The sequence below is a fragment of the Salmo salar genome, chromosome 18 (genome assembly GCF_965601325.2).
Source record: "Salmo salar chromosome 18, fSalSal1, whole genome shotgun sequence".
In the NCBI taxonomy this organism is placed as follows: Eukaryota; Metazoa; Chordata; class Actinopteri; order Salmoniformes; family Salmonidae; genus Salmo; species Salmo salar.
The window spans coordinates 61,879,793-61,900,142 of record NC_138308.1 but is presented as its reverse complement, the minus strand read 5'-3'; the positions used below and the strand labels follow the sequence as shown (position 1 = coordinate 61,900,142).

The window sequence follows — 20,350 nt, the reverse complement described above, 5'->3', positions numbered from 1 at the left end:
AGAGGAAGAGGAGGGAGGAAGAGGAGGGAGGAGGAAAAAGGAGCAGGAAAAACCACAGTCATCATTATGAGTCATACTAGGGGGTTAAATAAAGACAGAAAAAAACTAGTACTACAAATAAACTAGTACTATAAATAAAGTAGTACTATAAATAAACTAGTACTATAAACTAGTACTATAAATAAACTAGTACTATAAACTAGTACTATAAATAAACTAGTACTATAAATTAGTACTATAAATAAACTAGTACTATAAACTAGTACTATGAATAATCTAGCACAAAAAATTAAGTAGTACTATAAACAAATACTACAAATGAACGTAGTACTCTAAATAAAGTAGTACTATAAATAAAGTAGTACTATATATGAGCTAGTACTATACATGAACTAGGAATATAAACAAACTAATACTAAAAACAAACTAATACTATAAATAAACTAATACTATAAATACACTAATACCATGAATAAACTAGTACTATAAACAACATAGTACTATAAACAACATAGTACTATCAATAAACTAGTACTATAAATGAATTAGTACTATACATGAAGTAGTACTATAAATGAAGTACGACTATACATAAACTTTTACCATAAACAAACTAGTGTTATACATAAACTAGTTCTATAAATAAACTAGTACCTTAAATTAAGTAGTACAATAAAATAAGTACTATAAATAAACAAGTATTATAAATAAACAAGTACTATAATTGAAGAAGTCAATTTCAATAAAGTAGTACCATAAATTAAGTAGTTCTTCAAATAAACTAGTACTATAAACAAGTACTATAAACTAGTGCTACTAATAAACTAGTACTATCAATGAGGTAGTACTATAAATAAATTAGTATAATACATGAACTAGTACTATACATTAACTAGTACTATAAATGAAATAGTACTATACATAAACTACTACTATACATAAACTAGTACTATCAAGCATTACAATAAATGAAGTAGTACTATAAATAAATTAGTACTTTACATTAACTAATACAACAAACAAATTAGTACTATAAATGAAGTAGAACTATAAATGAAGTAGGACTATAAATGAAGTAGTACTATACATAAACTGGTACGATACATACACTTCTACTATAAATAAACTTGTGCTACACATAAACTAGTACTATAAATAAAGTAGTGCTACAAAAAAACTAGTACTATAAATGAAGTAGTACTATAAATAATACTAGTACTATAAATAAACTAGTACTATAAATGAAGCAGTAATTTGATATAAACTATTACTAGAAATGAAGTACTACTATAAATAACTAGTACCATACATAAACTAGCACAATGAATAAACTAGTACTACACATAAACTAGTACTATAAATGAAGTAGTACTAGTACTCCGGGCTCCCGAGTGGCGCAGCAGTCTAAGGCACTGCATCCCATTAAAGTAGTACTATACATTAAGTAGTACTATACATCAACTAGTACTATACATCAACTAGTACTGTACATCAACAAGCACTATAATGAAGTAGTACTGTAAATAAACTAGTACAATAAATTAAGTAGTACTATAGTACTAGAAATAAACGAGTACGATATAAACTAGTAGTAGAAATAATCTAGGACTATAAATGAAATAGTACTATAAATAAACTAATAATACTATTATGATATAGGGAGGATGAAGAAACAGAAAATTTCAGGAAAGAAGGAGGAAATAAAGGATAGTTAGATCCTATTCACAGAGAGAGAGAGAGAGAGAGAGAGAGAGAGAAAAGAGAGAGAGAGTCAGAGAGAAAAGAGAGAGAGAGAGAAGAGAGAGACAGAGAGAGAGAAGAGAGAGAGAGGAGAGAGAGACAGAGAGAGAGAGAAGAGAGAGAGAGAGACAGAGAGAGAGAAGAGTGGGAGAGAGAAGAGAGAGAGAGAAGAGAGAGAGAGAAGAGAGAGAGGAGAGAGAGACAGAGAGAAAAGAGAGAGAGAAGAGAGAGAGAAGAGAGAGAAAGAGAGAGAGAGAGAGAGAGAGACAGAGAGAAAAGAGAGAGAGAGAGATAGAGAAGAGAGAGAGAAGAGACGAGAGAGAGAAGAGAAGAGAAGAGAAGAGAAGAGAGAGAGAGAGAAAGAGAAAAGAGAGAGAGAGAGGGAAGAGAGAGAGAGAAGAGAGAGGAGAGAGAAGAGAGAGAGAAGAGAGAGAAAAGAGAGAGAGAGAAGAGAGAGAGAGAAGAGAGAGAGAGAGGGAAGAGAGAGAGAGAAGAGAGAGGAGAGAGAAGAGAGAGAGAGAGAAGAGAGAGAAAAGAGAGAGAGAGAAGAGAGAGAGAGAAGAGAGAGAGAGAGAAGAGAGAGACAGAGAGAGAGAGAGAGAGAGAGAGAGAGATACCAAGGTATCACGACCTTCCATTCACCAACATAGAGATTAATAAAATAAATTGATGAAGCAGTTCTATACTGCAGAGTCTATAGGACTGTTATACTGTAGAGTCTGTATCTGACCCAGAGTCTATAGGACTGTTCTACTGTAGAGTCTGTATCTGACCCAGGGTCTACAGGACTGTTCTACTGTAGAGTCTGTATCTGACCCAGAGTCTACAGGACTGTTCTACTGTAGAGTCTGTATCTGACCCAGAGTCTCCAGGACTGTTCTACTGTAGAGTCTGTATCTGACCCAGAGTCTATAGGACTGTTCAACTGTAGAGTCTGTATCTGACCCAGAGTCTATAGGACTTTTATACTGTAGTCTGTATCTGACCCAGAGTCTATAGTACTGTTCTACTGTAGAGTCTGTATCTGACCCAGAGTCTACAGGACTGTTCTACTGTAGAGTCTGTATCTGACCCAGAGTCTATAGAACTGTTCTACTGTAGAGTCTGTATCTGACCCATAGTCTATAGGACTGTTATACTGTAGAGTCTGTATCTGACCCAGAGTCTATAGGACTGTTCTACTGTATATATAGAGTCAGTCTGTATCTTACCCAGAGTGTATGGGGCTGGAGACCATGTTGATGTTGTCCAAGGTGTCAGCAGTCCAGCTGTAGTGTCTCAGAGAGTCAGAGTCACAGTCTCTGCTGGCCACCGCCAGGTTCTGAAGGAGACAGACAGACCGTCAGACAGACAGACCGTCAGACAGACAGACAGACAGACACGTCAGACAGACAGACAGACAGACAGACAGACAGACAGACAGACAGACAGACAGACAGACAGACAGACAGACAGACAGACAGACAGACAGACAGACAGACAGACAGACAGACAGACAGACAGACAGACAGAGTGTGAGACAGACTGAGTGTGAGACAGACAGAGAGAGAGTCAGAAAGACAGTCAGACAGACAGGAGATGAGTACTGAGGGATCCTCAGAGGAGAAAACATGTAATCTACACAGTGTACTGATCTGTGTGTGGACAGCCTTGATAATAATCAAATAGTTTAGCAGTGATAAAAGCATTGCAATAAAGCATTATGGAACACAAGAACACTGAGATGAAAATATATAAGAAGCTTTGTGAGTTTCCATATAATTTGTCAAACCAGATGAAAATCAGAAGCTTTGTGAGTTTTAATATAATTTGTCAAACTAGATGAAAATCAGAAGCTTTGTGAGTTTTAATATAATTTGTCTAATAGAACTAGTCGAACCTATAACTATTCTAATAGAACTAGTAGAACCTATAACTATTCTAATAGAACTAGTAGAACCTATAACTATTCTAATAGAACTAGTAGAACCTATAACTATTCTAATAGAACTAGTAGAACCTATAACTATTCTAATAGAATTAGTAGAACTTAGAACCATTCTGATAGAACTAGTACAACCTAGAACAATTCTAATAGAACTAGTACAACCTAGAGCTATTCTAATAGAACTAGTAAGACCTAGAACTATTCTAATAGAACTAGTAGAACCTAGAACTATTCTAATAGAACTAGTAGAACCAAGAACTATTCTAATAGAACTAGTAGAACCTCAAACTATTCTAATAGAACTAGTAGAACCTCAAACTATTCTAATAAAACTAGTAGAACCTAGAACTATTCTAATAGAACTAGTAGAACCTAGAACTATTCTAATAGAACTAGTAGAACCTAGAACTATTCTAATATAACTAGTAGAACTTAAAACCATTCTAATTTAACTAGTAGAACCTAGGATTATTCTAATATAACTAGTAGAACCTAGAACCATTCTGATAGAACTAGTAGAACTTAGAACTATTCTAATAGAACTAGTAGAACCTAGGACTATTCTAATAGAACTAGTAGAACCTAGAACTATTCTAATAGAACTAGTAGAACCTAGAACCATTCTAATAGAACTAGTAGAACCTAGAACTATTCTAATAGAACTAGTAGAACGTATCCAGCAGCAGATGCTAATCCCATTTGCTGCATCTGAAGGTCAACTAAGAATACAACAGTATTATTCTGAGGATCAGTTATGAAAGACATGTCTTTACAGACACTCGGATGCAGCAGGAGAGAAGAAACATGTATTTGAGTAGGGAGGAGGGTGAGAGAGGGAGGAGAGGAAGAAGATAGAGACAGACAGACAGACAGACAGACAGACAGACAGACAGACAGACAGACAGACAGACAGACAGACAGACAGACAGACAGACAGACAGACAGACAGACAGACAGACAGACAGACAAACAGGTCGTACCATATCCTTGGTAGGAGCCAGTATCTCTTCGATCATCATGCTGTCTCTGGTGTAAGAGGTCCTGTTCAGGGTGTTGGACCTATCCGAACTGAAGGACCGCAGACTGTTGTTTACAGCAGTACCAAGTTACCACAGCAACAACAGGCAGGGGGGTGGCGGGGCAGGCAGGCAGGGGGGTGATGAGAGGGTGTGGTGAACAGAAAGACAACTCATTACAACATGCAGCTAACCTCTATACAATATACATATAACCCACAGCACAGGATGAACCACTGACTGAACATCAGAGGGATGGGGATTATAGATGTATGGTAGAGGTATGGGATTATAGATGTATGGTAGAGGTATGTGATTATAGATGTATGGTAGAGGTATGGGATTACAGATGTATGGTAGAGGTATGGGGATTATAGATGTATGGTAGAGGTATGGGGATTATAGATGTATAGTAGCGGTATGGGGATTATAGATGTATGGTAGAGGTATGGGATTATAGATGTATGGTAGAGGTATGGGATTACAGATGTATGGTAGAGGTATGGGGATTATAGATGTATGGTAGCGGTATGGAATTATAGATGTATGGTAGAGGTATGGGATTATAGATGTATGGTAGAGGTATGGGGATTATAGATGTATGGTAGAGGTATGGGGATTATAGATGTATGGTAGAGGTATGGGATTATAGATGTATGGTAGAGGTATGGGGATTATCGATGTATGGTAGAGGTATGGGGATTATAGATGTATGGTAGAGGTATGGGATTGTAGATGTATGGTAGAGGTATGGGGATTATAGATGTATGGTATGTGATGGTGTGTAAAACGACATACAGCAGGTCTATGGTGTGTATAGCATTCTAGATGAAGAAAGGGGGTTTGAATGAAGTAGCAAACTCAGGTAAAACACATTAATGATGTATGAGCTATGTCTGATAACTAGCGTTAGATACAGGGACTGTTTTACATGGACAGCGCTACCATGGAATTTAAGGATTTTGGGCACTGGCCAGCTGGGCTAGTAGATGGCTAGTACTAACCCGGGTACAAAATCTGGGTTATGGGACAGTTGAAAAGACAAAAATGTCACTAGCCAGTGGTCTAGTTAGATAAATGTTCTACAATGCCGGTCTGAACAGTACTAGCCACTGGCCATCTCTACTGCCATCCCTACTGCCAGCCTTACTGCCATCCCTACTGCCAGCCCTACTGCCATCTCTACTGCCAGCCCTACTGCCATCCCTGCTGCCATCCCTACTGCCATCCCTGCTGCCATCTCTACTGCCAGCCCTACTGCCAGCCCTACTGCTGCCATCCCTGCTGCCATCTCTATTGCCAGCCCTACTGCCAGCCCTACTGCCATCCCTACTGCCAGCCCTACTGCCATCTCTACTGCCATCCCTACTGCCAGCCCTACTGCCAGCCCTGCTGCCATCCCTGCTGCCATCCCTACTGCCAGCCCTGCTGCCATCCCTGCTGCCATCCCTACTGCCAGCCCTACTGCCATCCCTGCTGCCATCCCTACTGCCAGCCGTACTGCCAGCCTTACTGCCATCCCTACTGCCAGCCCTACTGCCATCCCTACTGCCATCTCTACTGCCAGCCCTACTGCCATCTCTACTACCAGCCCTACTGCCATCTCTACTGCCAGCCCTACTGCCATCCCTACTGCCATCCCTGTCCATCCCTACTGCCAGCCCTACTGCCATCTCTACTGCCATCCCTGTCCAAACAGCAAGTTACAAGCGACCAAATCAGACGCCTGTGTTCAGACAGCAGTCATTAGCTGACATGGCTACATTACACTAGTTGTCATAGTAATGATGGGCATGTGCACAGTGGTGCAGGCTGATTGGTGGTGGTGCTCCTGCTTCCTATCACTCAGAAGTTATGTAACAAGCTAAGATGACAACAATACCTGCCATGGACATTTGCTTTCAATGCTCAGTTGCTTTCAATGCTCAAAATAACAGTAAAACACTTTTAAAGCCTCAAAGGATAAAATAATCCAACTTTCAAAACGAGTCCTTTTTGTCTAGCCACGGCAGTCAACTAGCTAGCTAGGTAGCTGTTTAGCTAGCCACGGCAGTCAACTAGCTAGCTAGGTAGCTGTTTAGCTAGCCACAGCAGTCAACTAGCCAGCTAGGTAGCTGTTTAGCTAGCCACGGCAGTCAGCTAGCTAGGTAGCTGTTTAGCTAGCCACGGCAGTCAACTAGCTAGCTAGGTAGCTGTTTAGCTAGCCACGACAGTGAACTAGCTAGCTAGGTAGCTGTTTAGCTCTCCACGGTAGTCAACTAGCTAGCTAGGTAGCTGTTTAGCTAGCCACGGCAGTCAACTAGCTAGCTAGGTAGCTGTTTAGCTAGCCACGGCCGTCAACTAGCTAGCTAGGTAGCTGTTTAGCTAGCCACGGCAGTCAGCTAGGTAGCTGTTTAGCTAGCCACGGCAGTCAACTAGCTAGCTAGGTAGCTGTTTAGCTAGCCACGGCAGTCAACTAGCTAGCTAGGTAGCTGTTTAGCTTGTCACGGCAGTCAACTAGCTAGCTAGGTAGCTGTCTAGCTAGCCACGGCAGTCAACTAGGTAGCTGTTTAGCTAGCCACGGCAGTCAACTAGCTAGCTAGGTAGCTGTTTAGCTAGCCACGGCAGTCAACTAGCTAGCTAGGTAGCTGTTTAGCTAGCCATGGCAGTCAACTAGCTAGCTAGGTAGCTGTTTAGCTAGCCACGGCACTCAACTAGTTAGCTACCACGTGTTCTTATAAAACTGTAGCTAGCAAGCAACAAGTTACTGTGAAGTCAGAAAATATTCACACCCCTTGACATTTTCCACATTTTGTTGTGCAACAAAGTGGGATTAATGTGGATTTAAGTGTAATTTTGTTTGTCAACACTCTATACAAAATACTTGAATGTTAAAGTGTAAGAAACATTCTTTACAAATGTAGAATTTATGAAAAATAAAACTCAGTGCATTCAGACCACTTGACTTTCTCCACATTTGAATACGTTACAGTCTTATTCTAAAATGGATTACATTGTTTTTTCTACTCATCAATCTACACACAATACCCCATAATGACAAAGCAAAAACAGGCTTTTAGAAATGTTAGCGCATTCATCAAAAATACAAACTGAAATATCACATTTACATAAGTATTCAGACCCTGTACTTAGTACTTTGTTGAAGCACCTTTGGCAGCGATTACAGCCTCAAGTCTTTGTGGGTATGATACTGCAATCTTGGCACACCTGTATTTGGGGAGTTTCTCCCATTCTTCTCTGCAGATCCTCTCAAGCTCTGTCAGGTTGGATGGGGAATGTCACTTCACAACTATTTTCAGGTTTCTCCAGAGATGTTAGATCGGGTTCAAGTCTGGACTCTGGCTTGGCCACTCAAGGACATTCAGAGACTTGTCCCGAAGTCACTCCTGCATTGCCTTGGAACCCTCACCCCAGTCTGAGGTCCTGAGTGCTCTGGATCAGGTTTTCATCAAGGATCTCTCTGTACTTTGCTCTGTTCATCTTTCCCTCAAGACTGACTAGTCTCTCAGTTCCTGCCACTGAAAAACATCCCCAAAGCAGGATGCTGCCAACACCATGCTTCACCGTAGGGATGGTGTCATGTTTCCTCCAGACGTGATGCTTGGCATTCAGGCCAAAGAGTTCAATATTGGTTTCATCAGACCACAGAATCTTGTTTCTCATGGTCTGAGAGTCCTTTAGACAAACTGTTATGTGGCTTCCGTCTGGCCACTCCACCATAAAGGTCTGATTGGTGGAGTGCTGCAGAGATGGTTCTCCTTCTCTACGGTTCTCCCATCTCCACAGAGGAACTCTGGAGCTCTGTCAGAGTGGCAATCAGGTTCTTGGTCACCTCCCTGACCAAGGTTTTTTTGGTACCCTTCCCCAGATCTGTGCATCAACACAATCCTGTCTTGGAGCTCTACGGACAATTCTTTTGACCTCATGGCTCGGTTTTTGTTCTGACATGCACTGTCAACTGTGGGACCTTATATAGACAGGTGTGTGCCTTTCCAAATCATGTCCAATTAATTTAATTTACATCAGGAGGACTCCAATCAAGTTGAAGAAACATCTCAAGGATGATCAATGGAAACAGGATGCACCAGAGCTCAATTTCGAGTCTGATAGCAAAGGGTCTGAATACTTATGTAAAAACATTATTATTATTTTTTTCTATATATTTGCAAAGATTTTTTTAAACTTGTTTTCACTTTGTCATTATGGGGTATTATGTGTAGATTGATGAATAAGAAAATGTATTAAATATATATTAGAAAAAATGCTGTAACGTAACAAAATGTGGAAAAAATCATGTGCCGAATACAACAGACCTGTTGGGGGTACCGAGTCAATGTGCAGGGGGTAGAGGTTAGTCGAGGTAATTTGTACATGTAGGCAGGGGTAGCAGCTGTCAATGGGGGGGGGGGGGGGGGGGGGGGGGTTTGGTTGTCTATGTAAATAGTCCGGGTGGCCATTTGATTAGTTGTTCAGCAGTCTTATGGCTTGGGGTAGAAGCTGTTAAGGAGCATTTTGGACCTAGACTTGGCAGTCCAGTACCGCTTGACGTGTGGTAACAGAGAGAATAGTCTATGACTTGGGTAACTGGAGTCTCTGACAATTTTTTGGTCCTTCCTCTGACACCGCCTAGTATAAATAGGTCCTGGATGGCAGGAAGCTTGGCCCCAGTGATGTACTAGGCCATACACACTACCCTCTGTAGCGCCTTACAGTCGGATACCGAGCAGTTGCCATACCAGGCGGTGATGCAACCGGTCAGGATGCTCTCGATGGTGCAGCTGTATAACTTTTTGAGGATCTGGGGAACCATGCCAAATCTTTTCAGACTCCTGAGGGGGAAAAGGTGTTGTTGTGCCCTCTTCACAACTGTCTTGGTGTGTTTGGAACATGATAGTTCGTTGGTGATGTGGACACCAAGGAACTTGAAACTCTCGACCCGCTCCACTTCAGCCCCGTTGATGTTAATGGGGGCCTGTTCAGCCCTCCTTTTCCTATAGTCCACGATCAGCTCCTTTGTCCTGCTCACATTGAGGGAGAGGTTGTTGTCTTGGCACCACATTGCCAGGTCTCTGACCTCCTCTCTATAGGCTGTCTCATCATTGTCAGTGATCAGGTCTACCACTGTTGTGTTGTCAGCAAACTTAATGATGATGTTGGAGTCGTACCTGGCCAAGCTGTTGTGGAGGAACAGGGAGTACAGGAGGGGACTAAGCACGTACCCCTGAGGGGCCCCAGTGTTGAGGATCAGCGTGGCAGATGCGTTGTTGCCTACCCTTACCACCTGGGGGCGGCCCGTCAGGAAGTCCAGGATCCAGTTGCAGAGGGAGGTGTTTAGTCCTAGCGTCCTTAGCGTGGTGATGAGCTTTGTGGGCACTATGGTGTTGAACGCTGAGCTGTAGTCAATGAACAGCATTCTCACATAGGTATTCCTTTTGTCCAGGTGTGAAAGGGCAGTGTGGAGTGCAATAGAGATTGCATCATCTGTGGATCTGTTGGGGCGGTATGCGAATTGGAGTGCGTCCAGGGTTTCCGGGATGATGGTGTTGATGTGAGCCATGACCGGCCTTTCAAAGCATTTCATGGCTACAGACGTGAGTGCTACGGGGCGGTAGTCATTTATGCAGGTTACCTTCGCTTCCTTGGGCACAGGGACTATGGTGGTGTTCTTGAAACATGTCGGTATTACAGACTCGGTCAGGGAAAACACTTGCCAGTTGGTCCACGCATGCTTTGAGTACATGTCCTGGTAATCCTTCTGTACCAGCGGCCTTGGGAATGTTGACCTATTTAAAGGTCTTGCTCACATCGGTTACGGAGAGTGTGATCACACGGTCGTCCGGAACAGCTGGTGCTGTCATGCATGCATCAGTGTTGCTTGCCGCGAAGCAAGCATAAAAGGCAGTTAGCTCATCTGGTAGGCTCGCGTCACTTGGCAGCTCGCGGCTGGGTTTCCCTTTGTAGTCCGTAATAGTTTGCAAGCCCTGCCACATCCGACGAGCGTCAGAGCCAATGTAGTAGGATTCAATCATATTCTTGTATTGACGCTTTGCCTGATTTATGATTCGTCTGAGGGCATAGCGTGATTTCTTATAAGCGTCCGGATTAGTGTCCTGCTGCTTGAAAGCGGCAGCTCTAGCCTTTAGCTCGGTGTGGATTGTTACCTGTAATCCCTGGCTTCTGGTTGGGATATGTACGTACGGTCACTGTGGGGACGACGTCGTCAATTCACTTATTGATGAAGCCGGTGACTGAGGTGGTGTACTCCTCAATGCCATTGGATGAATCCTGGAACATATTCCAGTCTGTGCAGCAAAACAGTCCTGTAGCGTAGCATCCACGTCATCTGACCACTTCCATATTGAGCGAGTCACTGGTACTTCCTGCTTTAGTTTTTGCTTGTAATCAGGAATCTGGAGGATAGAATTATGGTCAGATTTGCCAAATGGAGGGCGAAGGAGAGCTTTGTATGCATCTCTGTGTGAACGAATGGTAGAGGCGGTTTACCCACTCGCCGACGACACAAAAACTTTATGTAATCCATTTTAAATTCAGGCTGTAACAAAACAACATGTGGAAACAGTCAAAGGGTGTGAATACTGTCTGAAGACACTGTACATCTATATGCCATGGCCTCTACCTTGGTAGAGATGGTCACATTAACACAGATCCCTTCAAGCTAGATAAAGAATCAGTCCAAACCAAAGGGATGCCTCATCTCAACTGATACAGACTGAACCAAGCAGAGGCAGCATGACTCCAGAAAGGCTACATCCAACAGAAACAATACTGATACAGACTGACCCAAGCAGAGGCAGCATGACTCCAGAAAGACTACATCCAACAGAAACAATACTGATACAGACTGACCCAAGCAGAGGCAGCATGACTCCAGAAAGACTACATCCAACAGAGACAATACTGATACAGACTGACCCAAGCAGAGGCAGCATGACTCCAGAAAGACTAGATCCAACAGAGACAATACTGATACATCACAACTCACTGGAAGTCAAAATTTTAAAAGCATCATGAGCAAACTGTCCGCTCAGTAAGATGGAGTACAACAAATCAATGAGAAATCACAACACAGTGGTTGATGTAGTTGTGGTGGTTGGCTGGGGATCTAGGAAGTAAAGTTTGACATCTGGAAACATGTCATCCCATCTTACCTGCAGACCTTAGGGCTATGGAACGGGGTGCGAGTTTGAAATGGGGGGGAAAAGTACAAAACAGAAGATATTGAAAGCAACAAATGTGAGAGAACAAAGCAGAAATGCAGTGTGGCTGTAATGGGCCTGGGTCTGATGCTCTGAGTTGTGTTAAACACTGACATTAAACACTGATGTTAAACACTGACACTCTCTGAAACTGGGGTTACTGAACCTTCCTTTCAACTGGAAGGGTTAACTGGGGTTACTGAACCTTCCTTTCAACTAGAAGGGATAACTGGGGTTACTGAACCTTCCTTTCAACTGGAAGGGATAACTGGGGTTACTGAACCTTCCTTTCAACTGGAAGGGATAACTGGGGTTACTGAACCTTCCTTTCAACTGGAAGTGATAACTGGGGTTACTGAACCTTCCTTTCAACTGGAAGGGATAACTGGGGTTACTGAACCTTCCTTTCAACTGGAAGTGATAACTGGGGTTACTGAACCTTCCTTTCAACTGGAAGTGATAACTGGAGTTATTGAACCTTCCTTTAAACTGGAAGGGATAACTGGGGTTACTGAACCTTCCTTTCAACTGGAAGGGATAACTGGGGTTATTGAACCTTCCTTTCAACTGGAAGGGATAACTGGGGTTATTGAACCTTCCTTTCAACTGGAAGTGATAACTGGAGTTATTGAACCTTCCTTTAAACTGGAAGTGATAACTGGAGTTATTGAACCTTCCTTTCAACTGGAAGGGATAACTGGGGTTATTGAACCTTCCTTTCAACTGGAAGGGATAACTGGGGTTATTGAACCTTCCTTTCAACTGGAAGTGATAACTGGAGTTATTGAACCTTCCTTTCAACTGGAAGGGATAACTGGGGTTATTGAACCTTCCTGTTATTGAACCAGAGGCAGAACATAAGTAATTCTACTCATCCCACAAACACACTGACCAGAGCTCTGCAGCCAACACAGTAGTGTTGTTGTGGCTGAGGTTAGTACTGTCACACTATTACAGTACGACTAGATCGTATTTCCTTCTGAACACAATTCACATGAACATTATTAGATAAGTGATTTCTGCCCTGCTCATACTAAGACATCAGTTTTGATTGTGATAGGGTTAGGGTTGTCTGGGAAGAAAGGTACACTGTACTATCCGGTATCACATTATCAATTGGATGGGTAGTGGGTAGAGGGTAGTGGGTAGAGGGTAGTGGGTAGAGGGTAGAGGGTAGTGGGTAGTGGGTAGAGGGTACTGGGTAGAGGGTAGTGGGTAGAGGGTAGTGGGTAGAGGGTAGTGTGTAGAGGGTAGAGGGTAGTGGGTAGAGGGTAGTGGGTAGAGGGTAGAGGGTAGTGGGTAGAGGGTAGTGGGTAGAGGGTAGTGGGTAGAGGGTAGAGGTTAGAGGGTAGTGGGTAGAGGGTAGAGGGTAGTGGGTAGAGGATAGAGGGTAGTGGGCAGTGGGTAGAGGGTAGTGGGTAGAGGGTAGTGGGTAGAGGGTACTGGGTAGAGGGTAGTGGGTAGAGGGTACTGGGTAGAGGGTAGTGGGTAGAGGGTAGAGGGTAGTGGGTAGTGGGTAGAGGGTAGAGGGTAGAGGGTAGTGGGTAGAGGGTAGAAGGTAGTGGGTATGGTACCTGGCGCTGCGTGCTCCGATGCTAAAGCCCATGTAACCCTCCTGGGGCAGAGAGTCATCTCCCAGCTCTCTCAGGTCCTGGGGTCCCAGGTACTTATCCGTGTCGCCTGTCATCGCATCCTCACCTGACATAACAGCAACCAGATAGTTAGACAATCCACAGCTCACAGTCCTCTCTCTCCAGTTAGTTAGACAGTCCTCTAGTCCAGTCCTCTCTCTCCAGATAGTTAGACAGTCCTCTAGTCCAGTCCTCTCTCTCCAGTTAGTTAGACAGTCCTCTAGTCCAGTCCCCTCTCTCCCTACAGTCCTCTAGTCCAGTCCCCTCTCTCCAGTTAGACAGTCCTCTAGTCCAGTCCTCTCTCTCCTGATAGTTAGACAGTCCTCTAGTCCAGTCCTCTCTCTCCAGTTAGTTAGACAGTCCTCTAGTCCAGTCCTCTCTCTCCAGTTAGTTAGACAGTCCTCAAGTCCAGTCCCCTCTCTCCAGTTAGTTAGACAGTCCTCTAGTCCAGTCCCCTCTCTCCAGCTAGTTAGACAGTCCTCTAGTCCAGTCCTCTAGTCCAGTCCTCTAGTCCAGTCCCCTCTCTCCCTACAGTCCTCTAGTCCAGTCCCCTCTCTCCAGTTAGACAGTCCTCTAGTCCAATCCCCTCTCTCCAGATAGTTAGATAGTCCTCTAGTCCAGTCCCCTCTCTCCAGATAGTTAGACAGTCCTCTAGTCCAGTCCCCTCTCTCCAGTTAGTTAGACAGTCCTCTAGTCCAGTCCCCTCTCTCCCTACAGTCCTCTAGTCCAGTCCTCTCTCCTGTTAGTTAGACAGTCCTCTAGTCCAGTCCCCTCTCTCCAGATAGTTAGACAGTCCTCTAGTCCAGTCCTCTCTCTCCAGATAGTTAGACAGTCCTCTAGTCCAGTCCCCTCTCTCCAGTTAGTTAGACAGTCCTCTAGTCCAGTCCCCTCTCTCCCTACAGTCCTCTAGTCCAGTCCCCTCTCTCCAGATAGTTAGACAGTCCTCTAGTCCAGTCCTCTCTCCAGTTAGTTAGACAGTCCTCTAGTCCAGTTAGTTAGACAGTCCTCTAGTCCACTCCTCTCTCCAGTTAGTTAGACAGTCCAGTCCTCTAGTCCAGTCCCCTCTCTCCCTACAGTCCTCTAGTCCAGTCCCCTCTCTCCAGATAGTTAGACATTCCTCTAGTCCAGTCCTCTCTCCAGTTAGTTAGACAGTCCTCTAGTCCAGTCCTCTCTCTCCAGATAGTTAGACAGTCCTCTAGTCCAGTCCCCTCTCTCCAGTTAGTTAGACAGTCCTCTAGTCCAGTCCTCTCTCTCCAGTTAGTTAGACAGTCCTCTAGTCCAGTCCCCTCTCTCCAGATAGTTAGACAGTCCTCTAGTCCAGTCCTCTCTCTCCATATAGTTAGACAGTCCTCTAGTCCAGTTAGTTAGACAGTCCTCTAGTCCAGTCCTCTCTCCAGTTAGTTAGACAGTCCTCTAGTCCAGTCCTCTAGTCCAGTCCCCTCTCTCCCTACAGTCCTCTAGTCCAGTCCTCTCTCCAGATAGTTAGACAGTCCTCTAGTCCAGTCCTCTCTCCTGTTAGTTAGACAGTCCTCTAGTCCAGTCCTCTAGTCCAGTCCTCTCTCTCCAGTTAGTTAGACAGTCCTCTAGTCCAGTCCTCTAGTCCAGTCCTCTCTCTCCAGTTAGTTAGACAGTCCTCTAGTCCAGTCCTCTAGTCCAGTCCTCTCTCTCCAGTTAGTTAGACAGTCCTCTAGTCCAGTCCCCTCTCTCCAGTTAGTTAGACAGTCCTCTAGTCCAGTCCTCTAGTCCAGTCCCCTCTCTCCTGATAGTTAGACAGTCCTCTAGTCCAGACCTCTCGTCCAGTCCCCTCTCTCCAGTTAGTTAGACAGTCCTCTAGTCCAGTCCTCTCTCTCCAGTTAGTTAGACAGTCCTCTAGTCCAGTCCCCTCTCTCCAGATAGTTAGACAGTCCTCTAGTCCAGTCCTCTCTCTCCAGATAGTTAGACAGTCCTCTAGTCCAGTTAGTTAGACAGTCCTCTAGTCCAGTCCTCTCTCCAGTTAGTTAGACAGTCCTCTAGTCCAGTCCTCTAGTCCAGTCCCCTCTCTCCCTACAGTCCTCTAGTCCAGTCCTCTCTCCAGATAGTTAGACAGTCCTCTAGTCCAGTCCTCTCTCCTGTTAGTTAGACAGTCCTCTAGTCCAGTCCTCTCTCTCCAGTTAGTTAGACAGTCCTCTAGTCCAGTCCTCTCTCTCCAGATAGTTAGACAGTCCTCTAGTCCAGTCCTCTAGTCCAGTCCTCTAGTCCAGTCCCCTCTCTCCAGTTAGTTAGACAGTCCTCTAGTCCAGTCCTCTCTCTCCAGTTAGTTAGACAGTCCTCTAGTCCAGTCCCCTCTCTCCCTACAGTCCTCTAGTCCAGTCCTCTCTCCTGTTAGTTAGACAGTCCTCTAGTCCAGTCCTCTCTCTCCTGTTAGTTAGACAGTCCTCTAGTCCAGTCCTCTCTCTCCCTAGTGTAACAGATTAGTTAGACAGTCCCCTCCCCCTACAGTCCTCTAGTCCAGTCCTCTCTCTCTCTCTGCTGTCCTAACTGGACCAGCCATGCTGTAACCCCTGAAAGCAGGTCCAGTAGGAGTGTCTCCAGAGCAGACAGGCTGTTTTAGCAGATCAATAGAAGCCTGGAGGCCTGATCCACTGTCCTGTCCCCTGCTCTGCTCTGCCACGGGACACCCAGCTGACCGGACCCATCCGCCACTGGGCTACTCAGTTACTCACACTACGCTTGTTTAGTCACTGAATACGAAGCCATGGTTTAAGCAGTGAAAGCAACACCCATTCTAAAGTTAGAACCCAATGTTGCAGCTATGATGAGTAGGTTTGTAGAGTTGTCCGTCCAGGAGAGTCCCGATGCAGAGTGTTAATGGACGTTAGAGAGAGATGAGGCAGAGGAACGGAGGGGTTAAAACGTAGAAACTAGAGCAAGTGCACATCGACCAGCCAGCTACCATCCAGCGAGGGGAGAACAGCATTCCACCAGCGATAAAGCAGAGTTCATCGACCCCCCTGCTGATCTACAGCAACCCTCCCCCTCTCCCCTCCTCCCCCGTTCCCCCAACCTCACCCCTCCTCCCACCACCTCTCCCTCTCCTCCCTCTCCTCCCCCTCCTCCCATTGCCTCTCCCTCTCCTCCCCCTCCTCCCATCGCCTCTCCCCCTCCTCCCATCGCCTCTCCCTCTCCTCCCCCTCCTCCCATCGCCTCTCCCCCTCCTCCCATCGCCTCTCCCTCTCCTCCCCCTCCTCCCATCACCTCTCCCTCTCCTCCCCCTCCTCCCATCGCCTCTCCCTCTCCTCCCCCTCCTCCCATAGCCTCTCCCTCTCCTCCCCCTCCTCCCATCGCCTCTCCCTCTCCTCCCCCTCCTCCCATCGCCTCTCCCTCTCCTCCCCCTCCCCCTCTCCTGCTACCCCCTCTCTCCCTCCCCCCTCTCTCCCCCTCTCTCCTGCCACCCCCCTCTCTCCCTCCCCTCTCTCTCTCCTGCCACCCCCCCTCTCTCCCTCCACCCTCTCTCTCCCTCTCTCCTGCCAACCCCCCCTCTCTCCCTCCCCCCTCTCTCTCCCTCTCTCCTGCCAACCCCCCCTCTCTCCCTCCCCCCTCTCTCTCCCTTTCTCCTGCTACCCCCTCTCTCCCTCCCCCTCTCTCTCCCTCTCTCCTGCCACCCCCCCTCTCTCCCTCCCCCCTCTCTCTCCCTCTCTCCTGCCAACCCCCCCTCTCTCCCTCCCCCCTCTCTCTCCCTCTCTTCTGCCACCCCCCCTCTCTCCCTCCACCCTCTCTGTCGTAATCACACCAGGAAACCTACTCTACCCTCTCTGTCCTAATCACACCAGGAAACCTACTCTACCCTCTCTGTCCTAATCACACCAGGAAACCTACTCTACCCTCTCTGTCCTAATCACACCAGGAAACCTACTCTACCCTCTCTGTCCTAATCATACCAGGAAACCTACTCTACCCTCTCTGTCCTAATGGGAAACCTACTCTACCCTCTCTGTCCTAATCACACCAGGAAACCTACTCTACCCTCTCTGTCCTAATCACACCAGGAAACCTACTCTACCCTCTCTGTCCTAATGGGAAACCTACTCTACCCTCTCTGTCCTAATCACACCAGGAAACCTACTCTACCCTCTCTGTCCTAATCACACCAGAAAACCTACTCTACCCTCTCTGTCCTAATCACACCAGGAAACCTACTCTACCCTCTCTGTCCTAATCACACCAGAAAACCTACTCTACCCTCTCTGTCCTAATCACACCAGGAAACCTACTCTACCCTCTCTGTCCTAATCACACCAGGAAACCTACTCTACCCTCTCTGTCCTAATCACTCAGAGACGATCACTTACTACGCAAGATCCAGTTGAGGGACACAGGATTCAGCAACAAGCTCTGCACTCAAAAATGTTCAAATCTCTGTCTCTCTCACACTCACACTCACACTCACACTTACACTTACACTCACACACACACACACACACACACACACACACACACACACACACACACACACACACACACACACACACACACACACACACACACACACACACAGACCAGGACATGACTAGATCAGACCAGGACAGGACTAGATCAGACCAGGACAGGTCTAGATCAGACCAGGACAGGACCAGATCAGACCAGGACAGGACTAGATCAGAACAGGACAGGACCAGATCAGACTAGGACAGGACTAGATCAGACCAGGACAGGACTGAGGGTCCAGGACAGGACTAGATCAGACCAGGGCATGACTAGATCAGACCAGGACAGGACTAGATCAGACCAGGACAGGACTAGATCAGACCAGGACAGGACTAGATCAGGACAGGACTAATCAGACCAGGACAGGACTAGATCAGACCAGGCCAGGACTAGATCAGGACAGGACTAGATCAGACCAGGACAGGACTAGATCAGACCAGGACAGGACCAGATCAGGACAGGACTAGATCAGACCAGGACAGGACCAGATCAGGACAGGACTAGATCAGACCAGGCCAGGACTAGATCAGAACAGGACTAGATCAGACCAGGACAGGACTGAGGGTCCAGGACAGGACTAGATCAGACCAGGACCAGATAAGACCAGGACAGGAAAAGATCAGACCAGGATTGGACTAGATCAGACCAGGACAGGACCAGATCAGACAAGGACAGGACTAGATCAGACCAGGACAGGACCAGATCAGACCAGGACTAGATAAGACCAGGACAGGACTAGATCAGACCAGGAAAGGACTGAGGGTCCAGGACAGGACTAGCTCAGACAAGGACAGGACTGAGGGTCCAGGACAGGACTAGCTCAGACAAGGACAGGACTGAGGGTCCAGGACAGGACTAGCTCAGACAAGGACAGGACTGAGGGTCCAGGACAGGAAAAGACCCAGACAGGACAAGACCCAGACTGGGGGGGGGGGGGGGGTAACCTATGTAACGTGGTCAGCAGGCTACAGTAACCTATGTAACATGATCAGCAGGCTACAGTAACCTATGTAACGTGGTCAGTAGTCTACAGTAACCTATGTAACGTGGTCAGAGGGCTACAGTAACCTATGTAACATGGTCAGTAGTCTACAGTAACCTATTTAAGGTGGTCAGAGGGCTACAGTAACCTATGTAACATGGTCAGTAGTCTACAGTAACCTATTTAAGGTGGTCAGAGGGCTACAGTAACCTATGTAACATGGTCAGTAGTCTACAGTAACCTATGTAACATGGTCAGAGGGCTACAGTAACCTATGTAACGTGGCCAGAGGGCTAAAGTAACCTATGTAACATGGTCAGCAGGCTACAGTAACCTATGTAACGTGGTCAGAGGGCTACAGTAACCTATGTAACATGGTCAGTAGTCTACAGTAACCTATGAAACGTGGTCAGAGGGCTACAGTAACCTATGTAACATGGTCAGTAGTCTACAGTAACCTATGTAACGTGGTCAGTTGTCTACAGTAACCTATGTAACATGGTCAGTAGTCTACATTAACCTATGTAACGTGGTCAGAGGGCTACAGTAACCTATGTAACGTGGTCAGCAGGCTACAGTTACCTATGTAACGTGGTCTGAGGGCTACAGTAACCTATGTAACGTGGTCAGTTGTCTACAGTAACCTATGTAACATGGTCAGCAGGCTACAGTAACCTATTTAACATGGTCAGTAGTCTACAGTAACCTATGTAACATGGTCAGCAGGCTACAGTAACATATGTATCGTGGTCAGAGGGCTACAGTAACCTATGTAACATGGTCAGTAGACTACAGTAACCTATGTAACATGGTCAGTAGACTACAGTAACCTATGTAACGTGGTCAGCAGGCTACAGTAACCTATGTAACATGGTCAGCAGGCTACAGTAACCTATGTAACGTGGTCAGAGGGCTACAGTAACATATGTAACGTGGTCAGAGGGCTACAGTAACCTATGTAACGTGGTGAGCAGGCTACAGTAACCTATGTAACATGGTCAGTAGACTAGAGTAACCTATGTAACGTAGTCAGTAGGCTACAGTAACCTATGTAACGTGGTCAGTTGCTACAGTAACCTATGTAACGTGGTCAGAGGGCTACAGTAACCTATGTAACATGGTCAGTAGTCTACAGTAACCTATGTAATGTGGTCAGAGGGCTACAGTAACCTATGTAACGTGGTCAGAGGGCTACAGTGACCTATGTAACATGGTCAGAGGTCTTCAGTAACCTATGTAACATGGTCAGCAGGCTACAGTAACCTATGTAACATGGTCAGTAGTCTACAGTAACCTATGTAACATAGTCAGTAGTCTACAGTAACCTATGTAACATGGTCAGTAGTCTACAGTAACCTATGTAACGTGGTCAG

The 20,350-nt window shown here is 45.7% G+C and overlaps 1 protein-coding gene across 23 annotated transcripts in view; it reads right to left on the bottom strand.

The window, feature by feature from the left end:
• The window catches only part of ank3b (ankyrin 3b), a 692,976-nt gene that overhangs the window by 88,629 nt on the left and 583,997 nt on the right, over nt 1–20,350 (bottom strand). For 17 of the 23 annotated variants that reach the window (XM_082965026.1, XM_082965032.1, XM_082965030.1 and 14 more), the window contains 3 exons: nt 13,475–13,598; nt 4,648–4,750; nt 2,952–3,061 (listed from right to left, as the gene is read on the bottom strand). In XM_082965026.1, coding sequence (XP_082821152.1) covers nt 2,952–3,061; nt 4,648–4,750; nt 13,475–13,598 — 337 coding nt within the window. Of the gene's footprint in view, nt 1–2,951; nt 3,062–4,647; nt 4,751–13,474; nt 13,599–16,233; nt 16,552–20,350 lie in introns of those variants that run through there. The other 6 variants (XM_082965036.1, XM_082965017.1, XM_082965019.1 and 3 more) reach the window with 2 other exon arrangements.